Here is a 24,270-nt window from a genome sequence, read left to right as displayed (position 1 = left end):
GAAATTGTCTAGCTGATGATTACCATGAGTCTGATCTACACAGATGACCAGGAATACAAAGATGGTAAAAGGAAAAAAAATAAACAAACCCACAAACTTCTGTTCTTCTCTACTTTTCAACACTTCTGATAGCGAATGTGTGGCTGTCTTTCCACACTAACCAATTTTTCAACTCTCTGAGCACAAATTAGGTGTACAATTCAATTATGATACTAACTACCTGAAGTTAGCTCAGACTCCTCAGGTTAAGAGTTCAGTTCCAAAAGAGTGACCCTCAACTTCAGATGCCAATCACAAGTCCAGGTTGTTACCTGTGGTCCTGACTGATCAACTACAAATTAGAGATTCTCATCCCCCTTTCAGGTTTAATAATGTGTTAAAACAGCTCACAGGCCTCAGCCGGTTTGGCTCAATGGATAGAGTGTCGGGCTGCTGACCAAAGGGTCCCGGGTTCGATTCCGGTCAAGGGCACATACCTTGGTTGCAGGTCCTACCCAGCCTAGGCCCTGGTTAGGGCTCGTGCGGGAGGCAACCAATCGATGTATTTCTCTCACATCGATGTGTCTCTTTCTCTTTCCCCCTCTCTTCCACTCTCCCAAAAATTCAATGGAAAAATATCCTCAGGTGAGGATTAACAAAACAAAACAAACCTAGGTCACAGGACTTAAGAAAAAAAAATTACTTAGATTAACAGTTTATTATAAAAGGATACAACTCAGGAACAGCCAGATGAAAGAGATACACAAGGCAAGGTATGAGAGAAGAGACTTGGAGCTTCCATGCCCTCCGAGTACCTCCATGAGTTTACCAACCTGGATTCTCCAAACCCCTTTAGTTAGGCTTTTTATGGAGGCTTCATTATTTAGGCATGATGGATTAAATCATTGGCCATTGGTGCTTAACTCAACCTCAGGCCCTCTCCCTTCCCTGGAGTTCAGGGGGTGGGAATGAAAACTCCAACCCTTTTAATCACTTGATTGATTCCTCAGGCAATCAGCCCCTTTCTCCAAGAGTCACTTCATTCGCATGAACTCAGGTACGGTTGGAAGGGGCTTATTATAAATTTTAAAAAATGCTTTCCATCCCTATTGCTTAAGAAAATCCTAGGGTATTAGCAGCTGTGTGCCAGTAACTGCGGTCAAAGCCAAAAATATATATTTCTTATTATATCACAATATTACAGATGGGGATGGAGTACACTGTGGATATACAACTCACACTTGATTGGCAACTGACTAAACTGCCTGATTTGTCACATCATACTGGAAAGGTCATAATTCTTGACCTGATGTTTTTTCACTACTCCCACTTCAGCTTCAACCTTTTTGAACCATGCAGAGTTTGTGTTCAAAGGAACAGCACATTTACTGACACCCATAACATTAGAAATGAGGGACGGAGCCCTAGCTGGTTTGGCTCAATGGATAGAGCGTCAGCCTGAGGACTGAAGGATCCCGGGTTCGATTCTAGTAAAGGGCATATGCCGGGTTGCAGCTTGATCCCCAGTAGGGGGCGTGCAGGAGGCAGCCAATCAATGATTCTCCCTCATCATTGATGTTTCTATCTCTCTCTCCCTCTCTGAATTCAATAAAAAATATATTTTTAAAAAAAGAAATGAGGGATGGAAAACAATCGTATAATAACCCTTGCACAATCACATGGGAACTGATTTTTCCCGCCTGAAAATGGCTCTCGGTTCCCCCTGGTGACATTTGCAGACCTTCATTATGACTGAAGAACCTTGGTAACCATGTCACACATTTTCCTGTGGCCTGAAACACATTCATTTAATGAGATAATGACCTTTATTTATCTACAAAATGTGACACCATTAGCTGTTAACCAAACAGTAAGGTTGAGACAATGCCTTGGGACTTTGAATCTCAGAACTTAGATGTGTTTTTTTACAAACAACACCTGGACAAAGTGCACAGAAATTTCCTCTATTACTGGGGATTTTGATGTAAGAGCAGATGCATTATAACTCTGGCTGAGTGGCTATATTAGACTGTATAGCTGTTTACTAATAATCAGTGCCCACTTGCAAAAAAAATTACACTCATCTGACCCTTTGCAGTTAGGTTCAGTCATCTGAATCACTTTGGCTAAAGAAATGTAATGGCAGTGACATGCATGACCCTTTCGGGTGGAAGTTTAAGAACCTGGGCAACTGGCAAGGTGGCCAGTGGCTGCTGTCACAGGCTGGGTCACTGGGTGAGGACAGAGCCCTCAGCTAGCATGTGAGGGAAATGTATTATGAGCAAGAATTAAAAAAAAATTGTTGCTTTAAGCCACTGAGGTTTGGAGTTGTCACCACAACCACAATGTAATCAACCTATTTTGACTGGTAAATGGTATATATTTCTACTTTACACCTGTATACTATATATAGAGTCATTTTTAAAAGACAGAAGCATTGGAGATAAAAGGTAGTGTGGGTGTAACAAGAAAAACTGGTAGAAAATAGTCTTTAAATTGTCACTAGAAATTGGTGAAAATAACTCACTTGTCCTTTTATGTTTGACTATATACAGCTGTAAACATGATCAAATATTTTCTTTAAGTGCTTAGGGGTAGAGAAGGAGGTAGAGGAATTGGAATTTCAAAATAATAAATGTACCAGGAAGTGGAAAGTTCTCTAGGTTTTTTTAAAAAAGGATTAGGGTAGGGCAAACTAACAGAAATGCCTTTAGCCACAGAGACCAAAACAACTGAAGACCCAGTGGTTTCCTGCCTCCTCGTCTGGGATTAGCATTTGTCTATGTGTCCACCCCCCTCGCCAATCACATTTCAGAGGATCATTCCGGTGCTTAGGACAGTGGAGATGTCCACAGATCTGCCCATCACCCATGAGGTGGGCAAAGTGTGATAGCCAACGACTGATTAGAACTCAAGAAAGAAGTCCCCAAAGAGTTTTTCTCCAGGGCGGTTAAAACTTTATCAGGTTGATATATGTTTCCTCGGTTAGAAAGGAAGAAATTCCTTTGTGTTGCTTGGAGTGGTTTCAAGGAGAAATGTGTAATGTGGATCAAAAGCCTGAGGAGATACATTTATATATTGCGCTAGGATTACCACCATCATGTTAGCTAACTCCTTGCATATGACATAATTATCATTTCTTTTTTTGTGTTGAGAATTGTTCAGATCAATTTTTAGTTTATAATACAGTATTATTGACTATAACCATATATAAATGTATAAAATTAAAACATTGTATGCCTTAAACTTTCATAATGTAATATGTCAATTATATATCAATGTTTAAAGTCTGATAAGAGGTCAAAACCAGGGCCTGACTTTCAGTGTTACTTTGAAGCAAGTTAGCAAGAGTTGCTTCATCTGACTTGAATGTATTTATCTTTAATTGCCTTGGGGTGAGTCTCCGTGTGTGGAGGGAGCTTCAAGAAATTAGGCATAATTGACTAACAGTGTCCCAGTCAACTGTCTCAGGGGGTCCAGAGGGCCTGCTTAGCTGTGTTACACATGACATCCATGGTTTAATGCATTAGGAGATCTGGTTTTAACACTTTCTTCAAGTAGGAAGTATATTTCTACCAATGGGGCTATAAACATCCCTTTTAACAAAATACTTAGAATAGAATTAAATTCTCCCTAAAAGAACCTAAGTCTAGGTAAGGTGTGCTTAGGTTTCCTGGACAGGTAAGCAGTCTTACCTGGCCATGGCCAGCATTTGCTGACAATACCAGGCAGAAGCAAACACTTGCAAATAATGATTTTTTTTAAAAAAAAGAATACTTAACAACTTACCTGTAAATGCCTAAACAAAAATGACGACTTAGTTTACCACTATCTCTAAGAACAAGCAAAAAATGACCTGTCTAAAGGGGTTAGGTAGGGAAGTGAAGGGACAAATCCAAATTCTATCTTGAACCTCTCTAAAACAGAGCTCCAAGCTGGTATACAATCTGCCTACCATCCCCTTCCACTTAGATGTCTAATTGGCACCCAAATGTATATGTCCCAATTGCATTCTGGTTCTTCCCCTTTCCTTCAGCTGCTTTTCTATTGTCTTTCTCATCTCAGGAAATTGAAACTGCATTTTTCTAGCTGCTCAGGCCCAAAACTTTGGAATTACGTTTGACTCTCATCTTTATCTCACATTCAATGCATTGGTAAATTTGGTCAGGTTTATTTGATTTTATTTATTTATTTTAAAATATATTTTATTGATATTTTACAGAGAGGAAGGGAGAGGGATAGAGAGTTAGAAACATTGATGAGAGAGAAACATTGATCAGCTGCCTTCTGTACACCTCCTACAGGGGATGTGTCCGCAACCAAGGTACATGCCCTTGACCGGAATCGAACCTGGGATCTTTCAATCCACAGGTGGACTCTCTATCCACTGAACCAAACCAGTCAGGGCAGGTCAGGTTTATTTTAAATATATATCCAGAGTCTGATTACATATCACTACCTCCATTGTTCTCAATCTGGTCCAAACCATGCCAGTCCCCTCTGGACTAAGCAAGACCCTGTACTCATCTCCTTCCTCACAATCTTGTTCTCTTAGTGACACCTCCACAAAGCAGCCAACAGGAATTTTTTAAACATTTTTTTTAACATACATATAGATAATTTAAGGAGTCAAATAATTTCAAAAAGTTGTTACTAAAACAACTTTATCACCATCTTCCCTCAATTTACTGCTTCCCAGAGGTAGCCACTTTGAACTCCTTTATCTGATTCCTTTGATGATGAGCATATTCTATTAAATCAACAATGTCTATGGTTATATAATGCAACAAATGCTGCCAGTTACACTGGGACACATCATGGGTTGAGACATATCTAATTATGTAAATGTTGAAATGTCTCAGAATTGAAGAAATGTAGTATGTTCATTTCTTTGAATAACATACTTATATAAGTATATATTTGTGTATATATATTTACATATATATGTATATATAGTTTCATTTTTGGATTTAGGCATTACACATTGACTTCCCACTATGAAGGTAAAGGTCTGTTATGTTTTTATACCCTCTCCCCAGTGTTCCCCTTATCCACTATAAAGTAATTTGATTATATTAGTGTTCAACATTTTCATAGTATGACTACATAAATATTTTCACATCTGGACCATATAATACTCTACCCTTTCCTTCCTTTTACTTTCTGTTTTCCCCTGGAGTAAAACAGTTATCTTTTCTTTTTAAAAAATGCTTAAATTTTTATATAATTATTCCTCCAACTCACTCTGTGGCATATAAATCTCATTCTCTGTTCTTCTCAGAGCCTCTGACCCATGACAGTCGGGAGGGACTGCCCTCTAAGCCCGCTGCAGAGCTGTGAGTGGCATTTCCATCTTTCCAGGAGTCTTGTTCTCTCTCTCAACAGGCCCCTGTGCCTTGGATCCTACATATAGGACAGGCAAAACACAAGAGTTTATTCTTTTTTTAAATGTATTTTATTGATTTTTTACAGAGAAGAAGGGAGAGGGATAGAGAGTTAGAAACATCGATTAGAGAGATCGATCAGCTGCCTCTTGCACACCTCCTATTGGGGATGTGCCCGCAACCAAGGTACATGCCCTTGACCGGAATCGAACCTGGGACCCTTCAGTCCGCAGGCCGACGCTCTATCCATTGAGCCAAACCGGTTCGGCAAGAGTTTATTCTTGTATTATTATCTATTAATTATTGTACTTTCCATACAAACACCTTTCTTGATTTTCTCCCTTGTATAGAAAACCTGTTGTATTACTTTTCTGAGAAAGTTTCAAAGTAATGTTTTGAAAACTTACTTGTCTAAAAAGAATTTCATTCTACCCCTGCATTTAATTGCCTTGATACAAAATTGTAAGCCGGAAAGAATTGCCCCTAGTATTTAGAAAGTATGGCTCCATTTCCCCCCTAAAGTCAAGTATTGCTGTTATATGATTTCTATTTTCTTCCCTTTTTAAAAGTGCTCATTTCTTTGTGACCAGGGTTCTGAAGCTTTACAATCTTGTGTCAATAATTATTTTAATTATTTAATTGATGATTTCATTCCTCTTCCCGATATTCTCGCTTTGTTTAGACCTTTATTATTTGAATAATAACATTGTGAATTATTATCTTTTACTTACATATTTTATATTTTTATATAAAATTAATCTAATAAAGAGTAAATGTGGAAACTCAAGTTAAATGGTTTGCCCCAAATTAGACTGTGTTAGGTGGTACCTGGCCCATAATGTTGTGTGTACCAGGCCCTATTAGAGGCTCTGGGTTAAACCACTGGCTAAAGTAGACATGGTCTCTGCTGGGTATTTCTGGAGTGAGAGAGAAAAAACACACACACAATCAAACAAGTATAATAGGATATTAGATAGAATTGTCTTTATTATGTTGCAATTTCAGCTAAAGGCCCCAAACTAGGGACAACAGGCTCTAAGAACCCTCATAAACTAAAGAGAGCAGCATGGAGCTGCCAGGCAACCCCAAAGGGCCAGAATGCTCCTTCAACTCTTCCCCCCACAACTCTCACTCCATAACTGTATCCTTCCTATGTACTCAGAATACTGAAGTTCACATGGAAAGGGGCAGTGATTCACAGTAAGGGGTAGGCCTAGGAATGGAGAGTACTGTTGCTTTATCTGGGCTGGGAATATGATAAAGAGTTTGGATTGTAAATGCCCAGTCTGACTGCTTCTACTACTTCAGAGAGATTTATGTGGTAAAATTATGAGAACACGTAAATAACAAATCTTCAAGCAAAGTGATGGAGCAAAGCACATATTCCTACATCTCACATGGAAGAGTGATGAGAAAGCTTGAGGTGCTGAGTCATAGATTCACCTGTTCATGATGTAAATCGAATTGGAGGGCTTTCCAACCATGTAAGCCTAAAAAGGAACGTTGACGTTCATAATACACTCACTTACACTTCAATTCCCGGTATCTACCTTCATAGTTAAAGGAAATGAAAAACATTCATTGGGCAGATGGCAGTCTACAGAAGGGCCCATGAAATACACCTGTCTCTCAGAGGCCACAGTTACAATGGAAACAGCTGTTGACCTGGACCTGTGTGTGTTAGTTTTCCATTAGCTCACAGTGTTCACCGGGCCATCTGTATCCCAGAGCTAAGTAAATGGAGTCATTTTCCCCTGGTTGGCTCATTTCCATAGGTCATTATGTAGAAAAGCTGATAAAGCCTGGTTGCTTCAAAGGAGGGGAAAAACCTTCAGAGAATCCGGCAGTTTCCAGGAAGATCATCATTAACAAGGCCATTCAATAAACTGCCTGTGGATACTTACTAATCCTGTGGCAGCCTGTACAGGAGGGGAGGTCTACTTGAATTGATGTCAAATGTCAATGAGGTATGGGGCAGAAGCTTGGCATATTTATGTTTATTTTATTTTCTGATGGCACACTTTCTCCTCTCTCTATCCCTTCCTTTGTGTCTTCCTTTCTTCATTCAGAAACATTTTTGCCAGTGATGTGGTGAAGAAGTATTTTATAAGGTGACTAAACTCTCAAGGTGCAAAATGGCACTTCCCTTCAACTATCTTGCAGTAGGAGGCTCTGTGTCTCTTTCAACTGTTGAACTCTACTTTCCATGAAGGAAGGAACCATTCTGAGTATTGGGTCCTTATTGCCTGTCATAGCACATAGTAGGTGCTCAATAAATACCTATTGGCTGAAAGTACAAAAAAGTTACATACATACATTGGGAGGAATTTTGGTCATGAGCCTAGATGGCCAATCTATACTAGTCTTTAAATAGCATACCAGATTTATAGGCTGAAAATAGGTAAAAAATGAAGACAAGCAGAAAAAATCTTCAAATACAGCAAAATTCATAATCAATATAGAAGTAAAGGCACTTTGTATTCTAATACTATGGCAGTACACCTGGTCATCTTTGTTACCACTGATATAAGTTCTTCTTGCTCACTTTCTGATTTTTTTCTTCCAATAACTTGCCATTGATTAAGTTCCTTTTTAAAAATTAACATTTAAATTATGTGAAGACATTGTGCAGAGATGCTTTACATTTATTTTCTCCCACAAATTACAGAATCAGAGATCATCACTATTTTGGAGCTGGAAAATTGAGGCTCTGAGAGTTTAAGTAATTTTCCCACTGGTGGTAAATTAAATGGCAAGGATTTGATCCTAGATTTACTTGACTGCTACGACACACTGTCTATTAAACATCAGATGGCTCCTTCAAACACCTTAGACATACCTCTCAAATTTCATTTAGGATAGAATTTCCTGTGAATTTTGCTCTTTAATCCTTCATTATTTTTCCTTTTTCCTATGATTTGATGACACTTAATTTGTACCCATGACTTTTAGAATTTGACTGTAAGAGCCAGAGTTGGCTCTTATAGCCAATGAGCAAAGTGGTAGCTGTCTGCAGAAGCCAGAAGAACTTACAGGAGGACAACTTTGGAAGGATGAACCCCACTTGCTTAAGTACACAGCTGAACACTCCTAGAGACACTAGAACTGACCAGAAAGTGCTGTATTGGCCATACATGTGGACATCATGGTCTTGGCAGAGGATAAACAAACCAGATCCAGTTGAGGGATAGCGTAGGGCCCTAGCTGTCTCCAAATTTAAATGGGGTTCCTAGCTCTACAAAAGCAACAAATCCTGCTGTGGCTTCCCTTGCACCTTCCTGGTTGAAATCTGCAATGTTTCTGCCTTTGTTCTGGGTGCACCTAAGGAATCACTCTATTTCCTTTATCTTCCATGACCCTTCTTCTTTGCTTTATTAACCACCTCAGCCTGAAGCCCCATTAATGCACACTGAAAAAGCTCATTCTACATCATCTTAGATTAGCTCTAAGATATCTCATTCACCAAGTTATACTCAACCCAATGAAACGGAGCTGATTTCCTGACAATCGTGTCTCTGACCAGCTTTTGGATAGCAAATGTGGAGCCACTGCATGACGTGTCCCGTGAGCTCACAGGTACCCTCCGCTCCCATGTCACCGAAAGCCCATTCAAAGCCCATCCTTCTCTTTGTTATTCATGATTAGGTTTCCTAGCAGAACTGCAGCAGTTCTTTCCTCAGTGGCTTTGGCATTTCATTTTGAATTTCTTTAGTACCATACCCAGGCAAAGCTAAGAAAAGAAATGGTTTGCTAATTAGGACATGCCCCCCCCTCTCTCTTTTGAGCTGACCCTCTATTTTCTTTGCTTTATTATGAAAGAATCTTTAGCACCTGCTCGCATCCAAATGTGCATATCTTTCCCCTGTCATACTTTTCTTTCCATTTGACAGGCAGGGCTGTCTTACAAGGAAAAGCTGAGCACCCTGACAGCTGATTACGTTACATGCCTTTTAAAATGTTACTCCTCAAAGAGCATTGGATGACAGTGATGATGACCTATAAAAAGCAATTAAGGCTTCAGGATCATTTCTCCTGGTAAGCTGGGGATGAGATGGCAGCGAGCACCTAGGGACTGTTGATAGTAGGTAGTAAATAGGCTCTTTGGGTAATGCTCAGAATAGGACGTGAAGTATCTCAGGTCTGTAACACTGTTGTTTTTCTCTGCCAAAAGAGTTAGATAAATGCAATAGAACGCTCTAATGCTGGTAAATCAACTTAATCTTCTCTACTTTTGCAAAAAAAAAAATATTCCACAGAGAGTGTAGCCATTTGTCTTTTTCCATAACAGCAGATTTTCCTCTTTTACTAAGGTATAGGGCTCCGAGAAAATTGCTCAATATACTGAAGATTTGCAACCCTGTGGACATTTTCATTTGGAATTAAAGCAGTACTCCCTCTGAAGATAGACTTGCGAATAACTTCACACCTAAGAATGAAATTGTAATGTTTAAAGGCATGACATGAGCAGTTTTTTCGCCCGTGTGGCTGGTTATGCTGGACATGGAGCATGTTTCATATTGGTGGAGCCTGAGTTTGGGGAACAATTGGAAGTTATGTCATTCTCTGAATCACTGGAGGAAGTTACCTGGACAGATTATTTTCCTAACTCAAATAGGAGTCAAAAAGCTTGACAGAAATCTCAATCTATCAGGATTCCAGAAAACCTCGCCCTTGCATGCTATCTTGTTGAACTGGTTGTTTTTGCTGAAAAGAGTTGATATTTTGCATAGTCTAAGCATGGGCAGGATGCTTTGCTGTTCTATTAGCATATGAAGTTGATATAAAATGTGTAAAAACATTAAGATTGGGCACCTTATGTAGAGAACTTGTTCCACTCACTCAAAATTGGATAATTGCCAGCTATTCAAATATATTTGGTGGAGAAAAGATGAGTTTCCATGACACCAAAACAATGTCTGCCTGAGCCATATGTTTTACAATTCAAATACAGGGTTGTTGTTTTTAAAACCAGAATGTTCTCCCCATTTATTTATCTGATTTTTGCTGACAAGTAAGAAAACGGCACAAAATACTTAGGACCATATAACACAGATTCATTTCCAGGAAACAAGCCAATTCTTTCAAAAAGTATATCCCAGAAAGAAAACCAAAAACTTTTATATGCCCAATAAATACTTCATCTAGTCTGGAACTTTTGACACAGTGAAGGTGTAATGGAAAGCATACAAACTAAAATAATTCCTGATTTCCACTCTTCAAGTGAGGAGAGGTAAGAATGCTATGCAATGAGAACACTGCCCCAAGCCTTCTTTGTGGCTCACCACCATATTACCTACTGCAATCTAAACAAGCCATGTGCCAGCGGGTAGAGTAGGCACCTGTGGTCTCTCACCTTTTGGAAACACTCTATTATGTCTTCACAGTTTCCACATTTTGAGGACTGCATCAAGATATGATGCAAAAGACTACATCAGAATTCCTTGTGTCTTAAGGTGCAAAAGCACATGTCTTGGATTTCCCCATTTGGAGGCTCTTGGCCAAGATACAGATGAGGAAGGGAACAATGTTAGGACGTGGTCCCACACACATCCTGGCAAGTGTGGTGGCAGAGGGGTTCCGAATCTTCTGAGTTTGTGGTGGTGGCATGTCTGGCCACAGGAAGGCTTAGTTTTTAGCAGTGGGGGATGACAATAGTGGTGTTTCAATAGGACATTTCCCCACAGGTGGGTGGCCATTGTTCACATGTGCTTTATAACTAGCTACTTAGCATTTCAAGTCTGTATCTCCTTGAGATTTTGATGTAGTTCTTAATATACTTTAATAAATAATATTTTGTTTAAATTAGCTAGAAATCACCCTGTGATTTGCAACTAAACTCCTCACCAGAACAATGGAAACAAAACATGGAAATAGAGTAGTTTAACTTCAGCCACAATAGATAAGAAGGACATTGGAAATGGAAGATTCAAAGTGTCTATAGAATAAAAGAATCTGATATATTTTAGAAATCTTTATATTTGGAAGTTCTTTTTTTATTAAATATGGGATTTCCCCCTCCTTAATTTCCCCATAGTGTTACAAGGAAAGGCACTAGGGAAAAAACCAAAAACTTAAGTATTTTCAAGAGTGTGTAAAATAGCTTAAAAGTAAAAATTATCCCAAATCATCATCTGGGAAAACTTATTATTAGCCCCTCCCCACCAGCATTATTGACATATAACATTGTTTAAGTTTAAGGTATACAACATGATGATTTGGTATACATATGTATTATGAAATGATTACCACGATATTACCACGATAAGATTGGGTTAGTTAACACATTTATCATCTCATATAGTTAGTTATCTTTGTGTGTGTGGGGGGGGATTTTTAAGATCTACTCTCAGCAATTTTCAATTATACAAATACAGTGTTGTTAACTATAGTCACCATGTTGCACATTCAATTCCCAGAATTTACTCATCTTTTTTAAAAAATTTAAAAAAAATATATTTTATTGATTTTTTTTTTACAGAGAGGAAGGGAGAGGGATAGAGAGCCAGAAACATCGGTGAGAAACATCGATCAGCTGCCTCCTGCACACTCCCTACTGGGGATGTGCCCGCAACCAAGGTACATGCCCTTGACCGGAATCAAACCTGGGATTCTTCAGTCCGCAGACCGACACTCTATCCACTGACCCAAACCGGTTAGGGCGAATTTACTCATCTTATAACTAGAAGTTTGTACCCACAGACCATTTTCACCTGTTTCCTCCCAACAGCACACTGCCTTTGTCTGACTTATTTCACCTAGCATAATGTCCTCAAAGTTCATCCATACTCTCACGAATAGCAGAATTTTCACCTTTTTATGGCTAAATTATATATATAAAGAAAAGGTGATACACACACATAATATATATCTCCTTTTCTTTATTCATTCACCTGTCAATGGATACTTATGTTCTTTCAATGTCCTGGTTATTGTATAAGTATACGCTTTCCTTTTTCAACTATATATCTGTGAGGCTACATTTTCTTCATATGCTTCAACCAAAACATTCTGTAGCAGGTTGAATGCTGAAGTAGATAACAGAATCTAGTTTTCTTCTATTAAGCCAGATATAAAAAAAGATTTGCAAAAATGTAAAACAGTGCCATTCTTCCCACTAACTTTGTTATTTATGTTAGTATGCAATGGGGTTATTAATGTAATTTTTGAAATAATAAATATATATTTTTTAATTTTAAAAATTTTCAATAGCTATAACCCACATCAACAAGCTCTTTTGGGGGTACTCAATAATATTGAATGTGATATTGATTCCAAAAACTTAAGAACTGCTACCTTAATAAATTATTCTTGGGGAATTTTGCATGTGAATACCAAGTAAGTTAATGTATTCAGTAATAGAATAGGATGACCTGATTTGAATGTGAAATTGGGTGTAATGATCAATAACCATCACATAAATAATTGATTAAGAGAAGTCAAAGGAAAAGAACAGCTTTCAAAAGCCTCTTCAGTACTTTGTTCATGTGCACTGAAGACAGCGGCGAGCTTGGTTACTGCCATGTGATAGTGAAAGCAGCACGTGGTCTCCCAGGCAAGCTGTTTGCTTTGCCATGTCACATACACACTTTTTCGATCCTAGCTTCTAGTCTTCTGTCTGGCTTCCTTGTGTTTAATACATCTGACATATGGCCTGTTTCTCTATCTGCCTTTTATTATGTTATTTCATCAGGGTACTTTGAAATTGGTATGAGGAATAATCAGCAGACTACAATTCAGTTTTAAGTGCCTTTCCTTATCAAAGAACATAGAATTATATGGCAGTCTTAGGACTCAGCGCTTTAACTGATGACATATAATATAAAGTTGAATAAAACTATACAGCCTGACATAGTGAAGTCTATTATTACCTGATATAGAACATAAAATCAGAAAAGGGGAAAAGGTGGACAAGATTTTAATAGATAGCTAAGCAGCTGGGTGAACATAGCCAGAGAAAGAAAAGAAAGATGTTTCCCACTGCTTTTCTGATGTCAGTATTTCCCTTGCTGAGCTTTGAATGCTTCCATTTCCTCTCTCCCTAGGACTCTGGATTCTCAGAGTTTGACATAACTTAAGGGTGATGTCAGTCTAGTGAAGTTACTTGTGTCCCAATGCATCTTCACCACCTACTAGCTATGTGGCCTTGATCAGGTGACTTCAGCTGTTTGTACTCTATTTCCTTTTCTATAAAATGGGATAATAATAAGTGGGTCTACCTCATTGAATGAAGATTAAATGAAATAATCCACGTACCATGCTCAGCCTTCTGCTTTACACCCAGTGAGTCCTCCATGAAGATCAGCTATGACTATTCTTCGCCACTTTTACTCATTGGCACTTTTATCTTAACTGCACTTTAAACAGGTGGGAAAATAAAGAATAACATTAGATAATTCAACAAGTACATATTAAACTATTATATACCAGGTACCATACTAGAGCTGGGGATACAATGATGAATGACAGCAGTGTCTGTGAGGGCGGAGGCCATGTCCATGTAGCACATGACTCTATTTCTGGCCTCTGGCAGACTACCTGGCATATAGTAGATATGTAACAAATATGTGCCAATAAGCAAATAACCAGCCTCAGGAGATAAGTATAGTTACCCTCACCATTTTACAGATGAAGAAACAGACTTTGAAAAGAAGAGTAATTCATTCAGTGTCATTTGGCTAATAAGCCACAGGGTCATTAAACCACCTGGGCTTGACTCAGTCTAGAGCCCGTACCTGTGCAGCCTCTCTAGGAAGGATGTGCTCACACCAGCTCTCCATGCTGCTTGAGAATTTGGCTGCCAATTTCTAATTTCTAAAGTGTAGCATTGTCCTCAAGATAAACCACATGCTGATTAAATATTCCCCAAGTAAATATTGAATACTCACCGTGTACTCACCGTCTTGCACATCATACGGTTCTAATTTTTGAGGGTGTAGCAGTTAACCTGAGAGATGTTAATGGAACTTACACTCTATCCAGAGAAACAGACGCTAAACAATTAATTATATGTGTGATCGCCCTTGTGATGGATGCTGTATGGGAGCAGGTGCCAGAGGTTCCGACTGAATCTAGTGCAATGGTCGGAAAGGCTTCCACAAGGAAGGGATTTTACAATTGAGCTCTGAAGAGTAGGTAAGAAAAAAATTAACTAGAAAAGAAATGAAAGAAGAGAATTTCTTGCAGAATAGTGTGTTTTCAAGACTAACTTGAGGCATTTCAGTAAAAGAAAAAAGGGAGAGAGAGAAAGAGAGAGAGAGAGAGAGAGAGAGAGAGTGTAAAATGACATGAGACATGAAACTATAGAAACAAGTTAGAACAAAAATTTCTAGGGCTTACAAAACAGGTTAATAACTTTGGCCTTATCCTAAGTACAGTGGATTTTAAAGAAGAGAATGGTGTGAAACATACACAATTTAGAAACATCACAATATGAAAGGAGACCAATGAGAACTCTGTTGAAAGAAGAGGGCAGTGGTCCAGGATAGTAGCATGGGAGATGGAGATAAGTGGATAGATTTAAAAGATAGAGTCCATGGACTTGGTGACTTAGATCAGGGAGATGAGCAGGAAGCAGATCCAGGTTTTATGGGACTTGAAGCTTATGAAATTGGGGAACTCTTCCAGAAATGATTTACTGTATAAAGGAAGGTCCAAAAATGGCCAGCAAAGTCCTAGACATTGTTTACAAACCCAAGGAGTCTGGATGAAGAGGAGGGGCTTTCTTCACTGCATCTCTTTATATAAAGGAGAAATCCTTCCCCAGAATCCTTCCCACATTTCTCTCAAGTATAGGAGTTTGGTAAAGAAAATCGACAACCCCTTCCAATTCCAAGACTTTCTGCTTGGAATTTAGGTAAATGCATTTTAATCTGTAAGCCAAGAAGGCAGTCCATACTTATGCTCTAGTAGCAGGGTATAATTATTGTCCAACAAGATACTTTTCAAGTAAAAACCCTAACTTAACTCTGGTGCCGTGTCACATATAGAAATTTTTTGATATTTGCAACCATAGTAAAACAAAGACTTCTATTTTTGATATTTATTTTATATATTTAAATGCCATTTAACAAAGAAAAATCAACCAAAAAAAATGAGTTCGCGTGTCACCTCTGACACACGTGTCATAGGTTCGCCATCACTGCTAGTAGCAGGGTATAATTATTGTCCAACAAGATACTTTTCAAGTAATAATTTATTCTCAGAAAACAGAGATAAACTGAGCTCCACTCAACAAAATGAAATAATAGCCACTCTTCTATTGTGAGCATGAGTTACTGGGTGGGTTCCCTCTTTCTTCCCACATCTCCATTGTCTTCCCTCTTGAAGATGAGGTCCAACTCAGCCCTGTAGCACTGTTGGTGGGCTCTGACGTGTCTCCTCTTTGATAATGGTTGGTACCTGTTTTCTGTCAGCAGTGTGGTGCTGCAGCATTTTGTACTGAGGCAAGGAGGAGGCATGAGCTGCTGTCACAAATAATCAGGCACATGGCGATTACAAGTCTGACTTCTGATAGAACCCAGAATCAAGCTGGGGAATCATTAACTGAAGAGAAGTGGGGCAACCTGCTCAAGGGCACATAGCTAAGAGATGGTAGAACCAGGATTCAGATTCGCTTGTGGCTGATTCAAGAACCCACACCTCTAGCCACTTTTTGTTGCTGTTACATTTTCAGACCTTTTTTCCCCTTCAGTGATTGGAACAATATAATTTATATCAACTAAATCTTGTGTCTTTTTCATCTCTGGAGGTAAAAAATAGCATCAAAGCAAGATGGCATCAGATTCATGTCCTGAAGCTTAGTGAATACTAATAAAGAATGACTAGAACCAGGGCATGGATTTTCAGATAAACAAGATGGGCTTAATCCACTGTGGGAGCCCTGTTGAGATGGATAAGATCTCACAGGTGGGCTTTCTGCATTCTAGTTCCCTCTGACAAGAGAATTTGAAACAACCCATACATTTCTCTTTCATTATAAATCCCTCTTAAAATTTTTTGTTCAAAATTTACACTCTCCAAGAAGCAGTTTGTAATGACTATAGTCACATCCTTGTCCATACATTGATGATAGAGCAATGTTTATATAATATCTATATGTAACAATACAGGCATTACACATTGTACAATTCTATAAATTGCAAGCCAAACTCCAGGTAAACAAAAATTACTTCTTTTTTTATATAACAGAACTTTGTTTCTGTTAAAAGTTGCCATTCTAATAAGTGTTGTGAACTTGCTATCTGCCAATAAGTTTTCTTCCGTTAACCCTAGGGTTGCATCTAGCTTTTGAGAGAGGCTAATGGAAGTACCAAGGCACTGGATTGGGTGGAGATGGGGGAGGGAGGAAAACATGTCTGTTCTGAGTTATCTTCTACCAATGCCTTTCTTAGGTGAAATGTCCATTCTAGTCTTTGTGTAAGTCCTGTGCTGATCAGTGTTACTGCATGCTACTTGTGTGTATATGGGAATCACTTCTGCTCTCTACTATTACTTCCTAAATAAACTACACATACACAAGTTATTCCTTATCTGCAGCTCTGCGTACAGGAGGAACTAAGCTAAGACACACCTCTAAAGATGAAAATGTCCAGGCTTGGACAGGGTCTTTGTTTAGCTATGGGATCAGCATGAAGAGGTATATGGTTAAATACTGTCTTCTTTTTTTGTATTCCAGAATCAGCAAGGCACAATTTGAAAGGGGTGGTATTATTAGTGGGATGAAAAAATGAAACTTTCATTTTATTATTGAGTTGTTGACATAGTAAGGCTATGTAACAAACTACCCCAAAACTCAGTTGCTTACAACAAGCATTTATTCATTCTCACAAGTTGCCAAGATAACAAATTCGGCTTATATAGGCGGCACTTATCTGGACAGCTCTGTCTCGGGTTGTAAGTTGGCTGGGTTTGGTTCAGAATGTCAATCTGCTACATATACATTTGTTCTGGAAACAGGCTGAAGAGGCAGTAGTTCCCTGGGGAATACTCTTCTCAGAGCACTGAATCACTGAAAGCAAGAGCCAAGCCAAACTGTGCAAGCACATTTAGGCCCTTGCTTACATCACATCCACTAGTAATCCACTGACCAAAGCAAATCACATGGTCAAGCTCAACATCAATGGGCCAGGAAAGTACACTCTCTCACAGGGGCAGAGGGAGTGGAGTGGATAATAATCGTTATCCTGTGTGTTAGTGCTATAACCTTGCAAAATTATGAGGCAGTTAGAAAACATTACTCTTCCTTCTTATGGGTTTAATTTGTATATAAGAGTTAATGTTTATCTTCAGGACATGTATGTATGTGTGTTTGTACTCTCGGCTTGCACATGGTTAATCCAACAGTTACCAAATAGGCATTCAAAGGAAAGCTGAGACATATCTTGGACCCTTCTGGTGGGAAGACTTTGAAGATGGCTGCATGTGGAGGACAGAGCTAGTTAGAACATTCTTTCTGGAATTCTTGAATAAAATATTTCCGTTTGACTGAATAATTATGACTTAGAAGGAAGGAATAGAGTCTGAGGGAAAACCACCCACCCAGGTTAGGAAGATAAGTTTCAGACATGAGGGTGGAAAGTCAGGGAGGCAGGTTTGGAGCAGGAGAGGAAAGTGGGCCAGAGGGCAGGGTGTTAAAGTTGGGAATTGGGGACTTCTGATGGGAAAGAAGGATTTGATGCTTAGCTGCTATAATCTGGCCTATAAACAAAGTCATGTAGTAAGACCCTTTCTCTCACAGGTAGTAAGTCCCTTTAGGTTTTTGTTTTTTTCTCAATACTTCAGTTAAGGCTCAGTTATAGAACTTTTTATGTTGTCAAAAAGTGAAAGACTGAGCTACAAGGAAAAATAAAATATACCTATTCAAATAATTCTTAAATTGCCTTTAAGAAAGCCCATTATTCTACAAAGGAATTACCTTTTTAATGTAAACCATCAACTATTTTTTTTTTACAGTTCATTGGGAAACACAATAAGAAAAAGAGACCCTATTTTTGTTGGAAACATGAGCTTTTTTCTTTTTGACTTAGTGAGAAATCATTTATTCTTCTGATTTATAAGCATATTTTACATATTCTGGTTAATACATCAAGTGTATAATGTGGGAGTTCCCTTAAGAATGCTAAAACCACACATGTTAAAGTCAGCTACACATTATGTTAGGCTATTAGATGTCACTTTTTAATCACAACACATACATATTATATTTTTTATTTTTACTAACAGAGGAACATGCCTTTCAAAAATATTTTATTGGACGAAACTTTCTTATTCTCAGGAAAATTTTTGTTCTTTAATATAATTTATTATGCCTTTTAAAATTCTGTTTGATAAAAGCATTGCTACATTATAAATACCTGTAAAGAAAATATAATTTAAATTTTTGAGGGAAATAGTATATGTTTCTTCTCTTACATTTTCACAAAAATTCACACAGGCACTAAGAAAGACTGACAAAAATATTTTTTGTCTGAACAATATACTCCAGGTTGGAAACATTCAAACATGACTTTATTTAAATATCAAAGCTTCTCTAAAGTGAACCTTGGCTGCAATCCAATGAGCTAGTTGGGGGTTTAATCAGGAAAAGATTCTGTTAGAAGGATAAAAAAGAATGCTTCAGACAATTAGCAGTAGGCTAGGAATGGGGAAAGGATGAGCTTTCCTTTATGACTGTTTATTGTCCCCTCTAGGCCTTAGCTTTGTTGTTGTTTTTAGTTGAAAATGTATCTCATAACTCCTGGTCCTTTTCAGTTTTAATACTTTTTGATGGGCTGAAATTTTAAAAATTCTATCTAACACTCCATATCGAAGAGCATGTGAAACTTCCAAGAACATACTGATACTGTAATTCTTTTAGGAGAACATCCTTAAAGCTTCATGGGTATTGCTCTGGAGATAACCTTATTCTGCACAATTTCATATGGTGGAATAGGGGGTGAAATTTTGTGTTACAAACCATACTTCAAACCAAAGCACTTGAGAGACTCTAGTGTTCTCTTCTTGGTCTAGTTCATGTGTAGCCTGATAAAGTTCAAACTTCGTGGAAGAACAGCAAACAGCGAGCCCACTGGGAGAATGCCATTGTAGGTGACCAGAGCCTTTGTGAGCACAGAGAGAATGGGAAGCTAAGTGGTTGGCAGTTAATGAATTAGTGTAAATGGGCATCCAGGGGAGGTGAGGTTAAATGAACATGTCAGATTAGATATCAGAGGTACTTGCAGGAGTCTAAAATACCATTTGGGGGCCAATAATTTAATTAAGTCATGGAAAATTCTCATAATTATTATTATACAGATCCTGCCTGAAAGAAGTTGAAGATATTTTTTCCTAGTGCATTTACACTTTGAAAATGTTCATTTAGTTCAAGAGTGGGGCCAAATAAAAGGCCTATTGAGTGCTCATCAGTAAGGTGGCTGCCATAAGTAGCATGAAGCAGAGAGCCTTGGGGACCTGCCACTCAAGTTTAGCTACTTAGCTCCAGGCAACTGTTGCCATGATGGAAGATGGGTCTGAGTATCATATTTTCAATAACCACTCACATTTAAAAAACATTTTACATGTCAAAAAAAACCTACCTGAAGGACAAATGTGGCCTGTGGGCTGCCACCTCGTGTCCTCTGAGTTGAAACTTGGAAGCCATTTGATGAGAATTTGGATACTATCAGCTATACCATTACGGAAGAGCCTTTAGTGTCAAGGAATGAATACTCAGTTTCAGGGATCCAGAAAAACCTATTCTAATGAATACAATATTCAAAACAAACAAACCTCCCATTGGCTCTCCCCTGTTATTATATTGGTTCTCCATGTTATGAGTGGTTTTCTGTTATTATTAATAATAAAAATTATGACTAGGAACTTGCTGAGTGCCAAGTGTAAGTTTATTCTAAGAAAGTAGCATAAATTAGTTCTCTCAGTATGCAGTTTGTGGCTAAGACAAGGGAGGAGGAAATGGAGGAAGACCAGACAGAACACACAGCATGTGTCTCAGTCACCGTTAGATCAACAGAGGCCTCTTACGTGGCACACCAAGCAAGGAATGTTCTAACACAGCCCAAACCAGATCGCACAGATTCTGAGGTCTGTTTATGGATCTAAGTACTACTCCCTGAATAAGTAGTACTTTGGAATAGAAAAGGTGGGGTAGGGGTCTGATTATGAACACTTTCATTCGAGACTTTCCTAAGCTGTCTTTGGCATCAAAATTCCAAGAACCACAGAGCAAAGACAGGAGACAAGCTATCAGAACAGATTTCCTTCCTCTCATTCTTTGCAGATTACTTTTCAAATTTATCTATTGCCCCAGGTTATAACTTTTCTTTTGAGAAATGAAATGAAAGGGCTCAGGGAGGCATTCTAATGTGGCTTAAGGACCACGTGTGGACTGTGGCTCTGGAAAAAACAAACGCGTTACTTGTGTAGGCAGGAAGAGGTGCTTGAAAAGATCCATGATCCATTCAGGAAGTTGGATTTACTGTTGGAGCTCATCTCTTTCAAATATCCATTTTGGGGAGAAAAAGAAAAAGTATAATAAAGGATATTATAAGCATAAGAATCAATGGCAAAAACAACCACTTCAGACACAGGCAAAATCTATGGGTAAGGAAGGAGCATGAATATTTCCAACTCAGGATCACAGACTCCTTTAGTTTTCCTCCCTCAGAATGTCCACCAGAGCTTGCAGCAGCCGGTCATCTCTGTGCTTGTAAGGTTTGGTGTTATAGAAAACATCGGCATAGTCATTATACAGACTGTCCTCAGTGTCTTTAAGGTGGGAAGGTTTGTTCAGCTTTTCCAGGGCTTCGTAGAAATTTTCGTAAGGGATGTTGGGCTTTGCACTTGGAGACTTCTTTGGTGATTGCTTTGGTGGTGAGTTTCTTCTGAAGGCGCTTTGTAGGAGTCGCAGCATGGCCTCGGATGCGGCTCCCTCCACCTGCTCATCCTTTCTGTCTCTCCCACTGCTGCTGCTGAGGCTTTTTTCAGTCAGGGGCTTCTCATTCAGGTTCTCTTCTGTGGGCTGCTCCTAAAACACAGAAATCCACCCACAAAGGGAAGAAGGCTCATTATTTAGAGCTGGGCAGGCCAGCTGTAGTTCATGCCCACTGCTTCTCCCCCCCCCCCCTGCACCCTCACCTCCTCCTGGCAGTTGGGGAGCAGAAAGAGCACAAGGCTTAGAGTTACACTAACTCAGTTTTCAGTCCTCAATTTTCCTCTTACTGTTATATCCCTGGCACCTTTTAATCTCCCTAATTTCACCTGTAAAATAGGAATAAGAATACCTCCACTTCTGGTGGATTTGAAAACGGAATAAGATGATGTATTATAAGTGCTCATACTTATTCGTCTCCTTCACTTTGATAAATGAAGTAGAATTCATGTTAGTGGATTCAATAATTTTGAATTCATTAATTTTAATTTCTAAATACGCAATGAATGAATGAATAAAACAATAGAGTTTCATCCTATGGAAAATAAACAATTTACTACTCCCACTCCCTTTCTTCCTTACCCATGTTTGACTCACTCCCCGCCTAAAAGTTAGGGGCAGCTTCACTCACTACATTGTCAATGTACAGTTCAAAAAAAGAGCATGCCAAGAAGAATCCAGCCACACAGACCTCCCCTGAGTCCACCACCTTCTCCACCCCTCTTCTGTCATTCTGCACGGTGTTGTAGGACGTGTACACGCGGGGCTGCTTCATGTGTTCTGGCTGAGAGGAGGTCCCGTGCAAAATCAGCTTCCAGTTCACAATTCTCCCTTCATTTTGCATTCTTCCAGACTGATGAATAAGCATATATATTTTAAGCAGGAATCTTTACAGCTGCCAATACTAAATTGCAACGTTAGCTGTCTTTAGGAGAAAGGCATTCTCAGAGAAAAAAGCAACAGTGTGTGTTCTGAGTAACATAAAACAAGATCCTTCAGACTATCAAAAAAGGATTTCATAGTCTAAACCTAATTTTAAAATTTTGTGCATTCCATGTGTAGAGCTCTGTGTGAAAAGAAATACATCACTGGTAGGGGATAAATGGTGATGGAAGGAGACTTGACTTGGGGAGATGAACACACAATACAATATACAGATAATGTATTATAGAATTGTACATCTGAAACCTATATAACCTAATTAACCGATGGCACTCCAATAAGAAAAAAGAAAAACACACATTTTTAAAAAGATAATAAAGGAAAAAACTAGGAAAAAAATCACTGGATTTATTCTTGCTATGAAAATTGACAGTTTACAGGCTCAAGGATTTTAAAAAAATGATTAATTGCTTCATCATTTAATTAAAAAGCAGAACTCTCTATATTAATCTCTATATGGAATGTATTCTTGAAAAGTTGACTGTACATCTATAAATAGAATTATATTAAACAATTATCAACTTTTAGAAACATTCCATTGGGGAAAAAAGTCAGCCTCAATGGAGTATTACAAATAGCCTTCAGCATTAATCAACCCTTAAAAACTGTACATTTATGGGAATAATACTTTTCAGAAGCTCAAAAACTATGTTTAAAATAATGTGCGGAAATCTAAAATGTCTACAAAATATTCAAAAGCATAAAGTCAAATTTTGGAGATTTATCTTGGTAAACAGTTTTTCTTAGTTTCCTGATGGTGAAACTGATTTAAAGAGTGGAGTCCACATTCAAGAACAAGACAATCTACTAAGAACATTTCCTGTTCTCCCCATGAGAGCAGGAATTTTTACAGAGCCAATACTAAATTTAGCTGTCTTTAGGAGAAAGGTATTCTCAGAGAATAAAGTAACAATAACTATAGAATTTGTATTATTTTAATTGACATCTTCAAGAATAATTTCTTTTTAAAAAGTTATTTAGGCGGGTGTGGGTTAGAAGGGGTCAATGGGGGAAATAGAAGGACAACTTTACTACTTTCAGCAATAAAGGTAAATCTCTCTATATAAAAGGCTAATATGCTAAATGTCCCTCTGACCATCTGACCAATCGCTATGACACACACTGACCACCAGGGGGCATATGCTCAACACAGGAGCTGCCATGATGCACATTGGCCATTTACAAAGAAACAGCACCACGAACCTCCCCACCACCCCAGAGCGACAGCCCACCAAATTGCAGCCAATGCTGCCAAGACCCCATGACACAATATGCAGCCACAGCCCACCCCAGCCCAGAAATGGTCGCTGTGGGCACTAGGTAATGACATCACATAGCAACGCACGACTTCCTCTCCCTAGTGACTAGCCTCCTTGGAGTTTCTTCAGTCCAGGAACATGATTTGCTTTATAGCCAGGTGCAAACAGTTTATACTTTAACGAAATGTCTGTGAAGCGTTTTCTTGTGCCTCATCTCATTTGATCCTCACAGAAATCCTTGAGTAGGTAGATAGGAGACTTGGTAGAATCCTATTTTCTTTTCATTAGCCAGAAAATGGAAATTTAGAAAGTTTAGAAACTTGACCCAACTGAAAAGAAGTAAGAAATGGTGGACCTTGAAAATTACTTCAGTTTTTCTCACTGTGCAGAATATAGTCAAATACTGCTGCAGTTAAATATTTTACCCTTTGTTCTCCCTGCGTGATCTACAATAATAATCTGCTTCATGTTGATATTTACTGCTGTGTTGCTGACAATTACCTGAAAGAGAAGTTGGGGTGCTTCACTGGGCTGGAAAAAGTTTAGCCAAATCAGAAAGCAGGTCTAATTAAGCAAGTTTATTCTATATATATAAAAGGCTAAGTTGACTCGCACGTGCACAATACATATAAAGCTCTCGCTGGCGCCAGTGTGTTTCGATACATTATTATCGAATGTGAATTTGGTTGACACTTGTATTATAGAGAAAGGGCAAATGGAGATATTAAAAAATTTCTTCTAATTAATTTTCTTTCAAATGTGCACGAATCCATGCACCGGG

The 24,270-nt window shown here is 38.6% G+C and overlaps 1 protein-coding gene across 1 annotated transcript in view; it reads right to left on the bottom strand.

The window, feature by feature from the left end:
* Positions 1–20,813: 20,813 nt before the first annotated feature.
* Positions 20,814–24,270, bottom strand: part of PCSK1 (proprotein convertase subtilisin/kexin type 1) — a 37,835-nt gene continuing 34,378 nt past the window's right edge. Inside the window, exons 13-14 of the mRNA XM_006081201.3 lie at positions 21,980–22,141; positions 20,814–21,384 (exon numbers count right to left, since the gene is read on the bottom strand). Of these exons, the coding sequence (XP_006081263.1) occupies positions 21,007–21,384; positions 21,980–22,141 (540 nt within the window). The 3' untranslated portion in view covers positions 20,814–21,006. The remainder of the gene's footprint in view (positions 21,385–21,979; positions 22,142–24,270) is intronic.

This window comes from Myotis lucifugus, unplaced genomic scaffold, assembly GCF_000147115.1.
Source record: "Myotis lucifugus unplaced genomic scaffold, Myoluc2.0 scaffold_0, whole genome shotgun sequence".
Classification (NCBI taxonomy): Eukaryota; Metazoa; Chordata; class Mammalia; order Chiroptera; family Vespertilionidae; genus Myotis; species Myotis lucifugus.
Note: the sequence above shows the minus strand (reverse complement) of the source record. Positions and strands in the feature narration are given on the sequence as shown.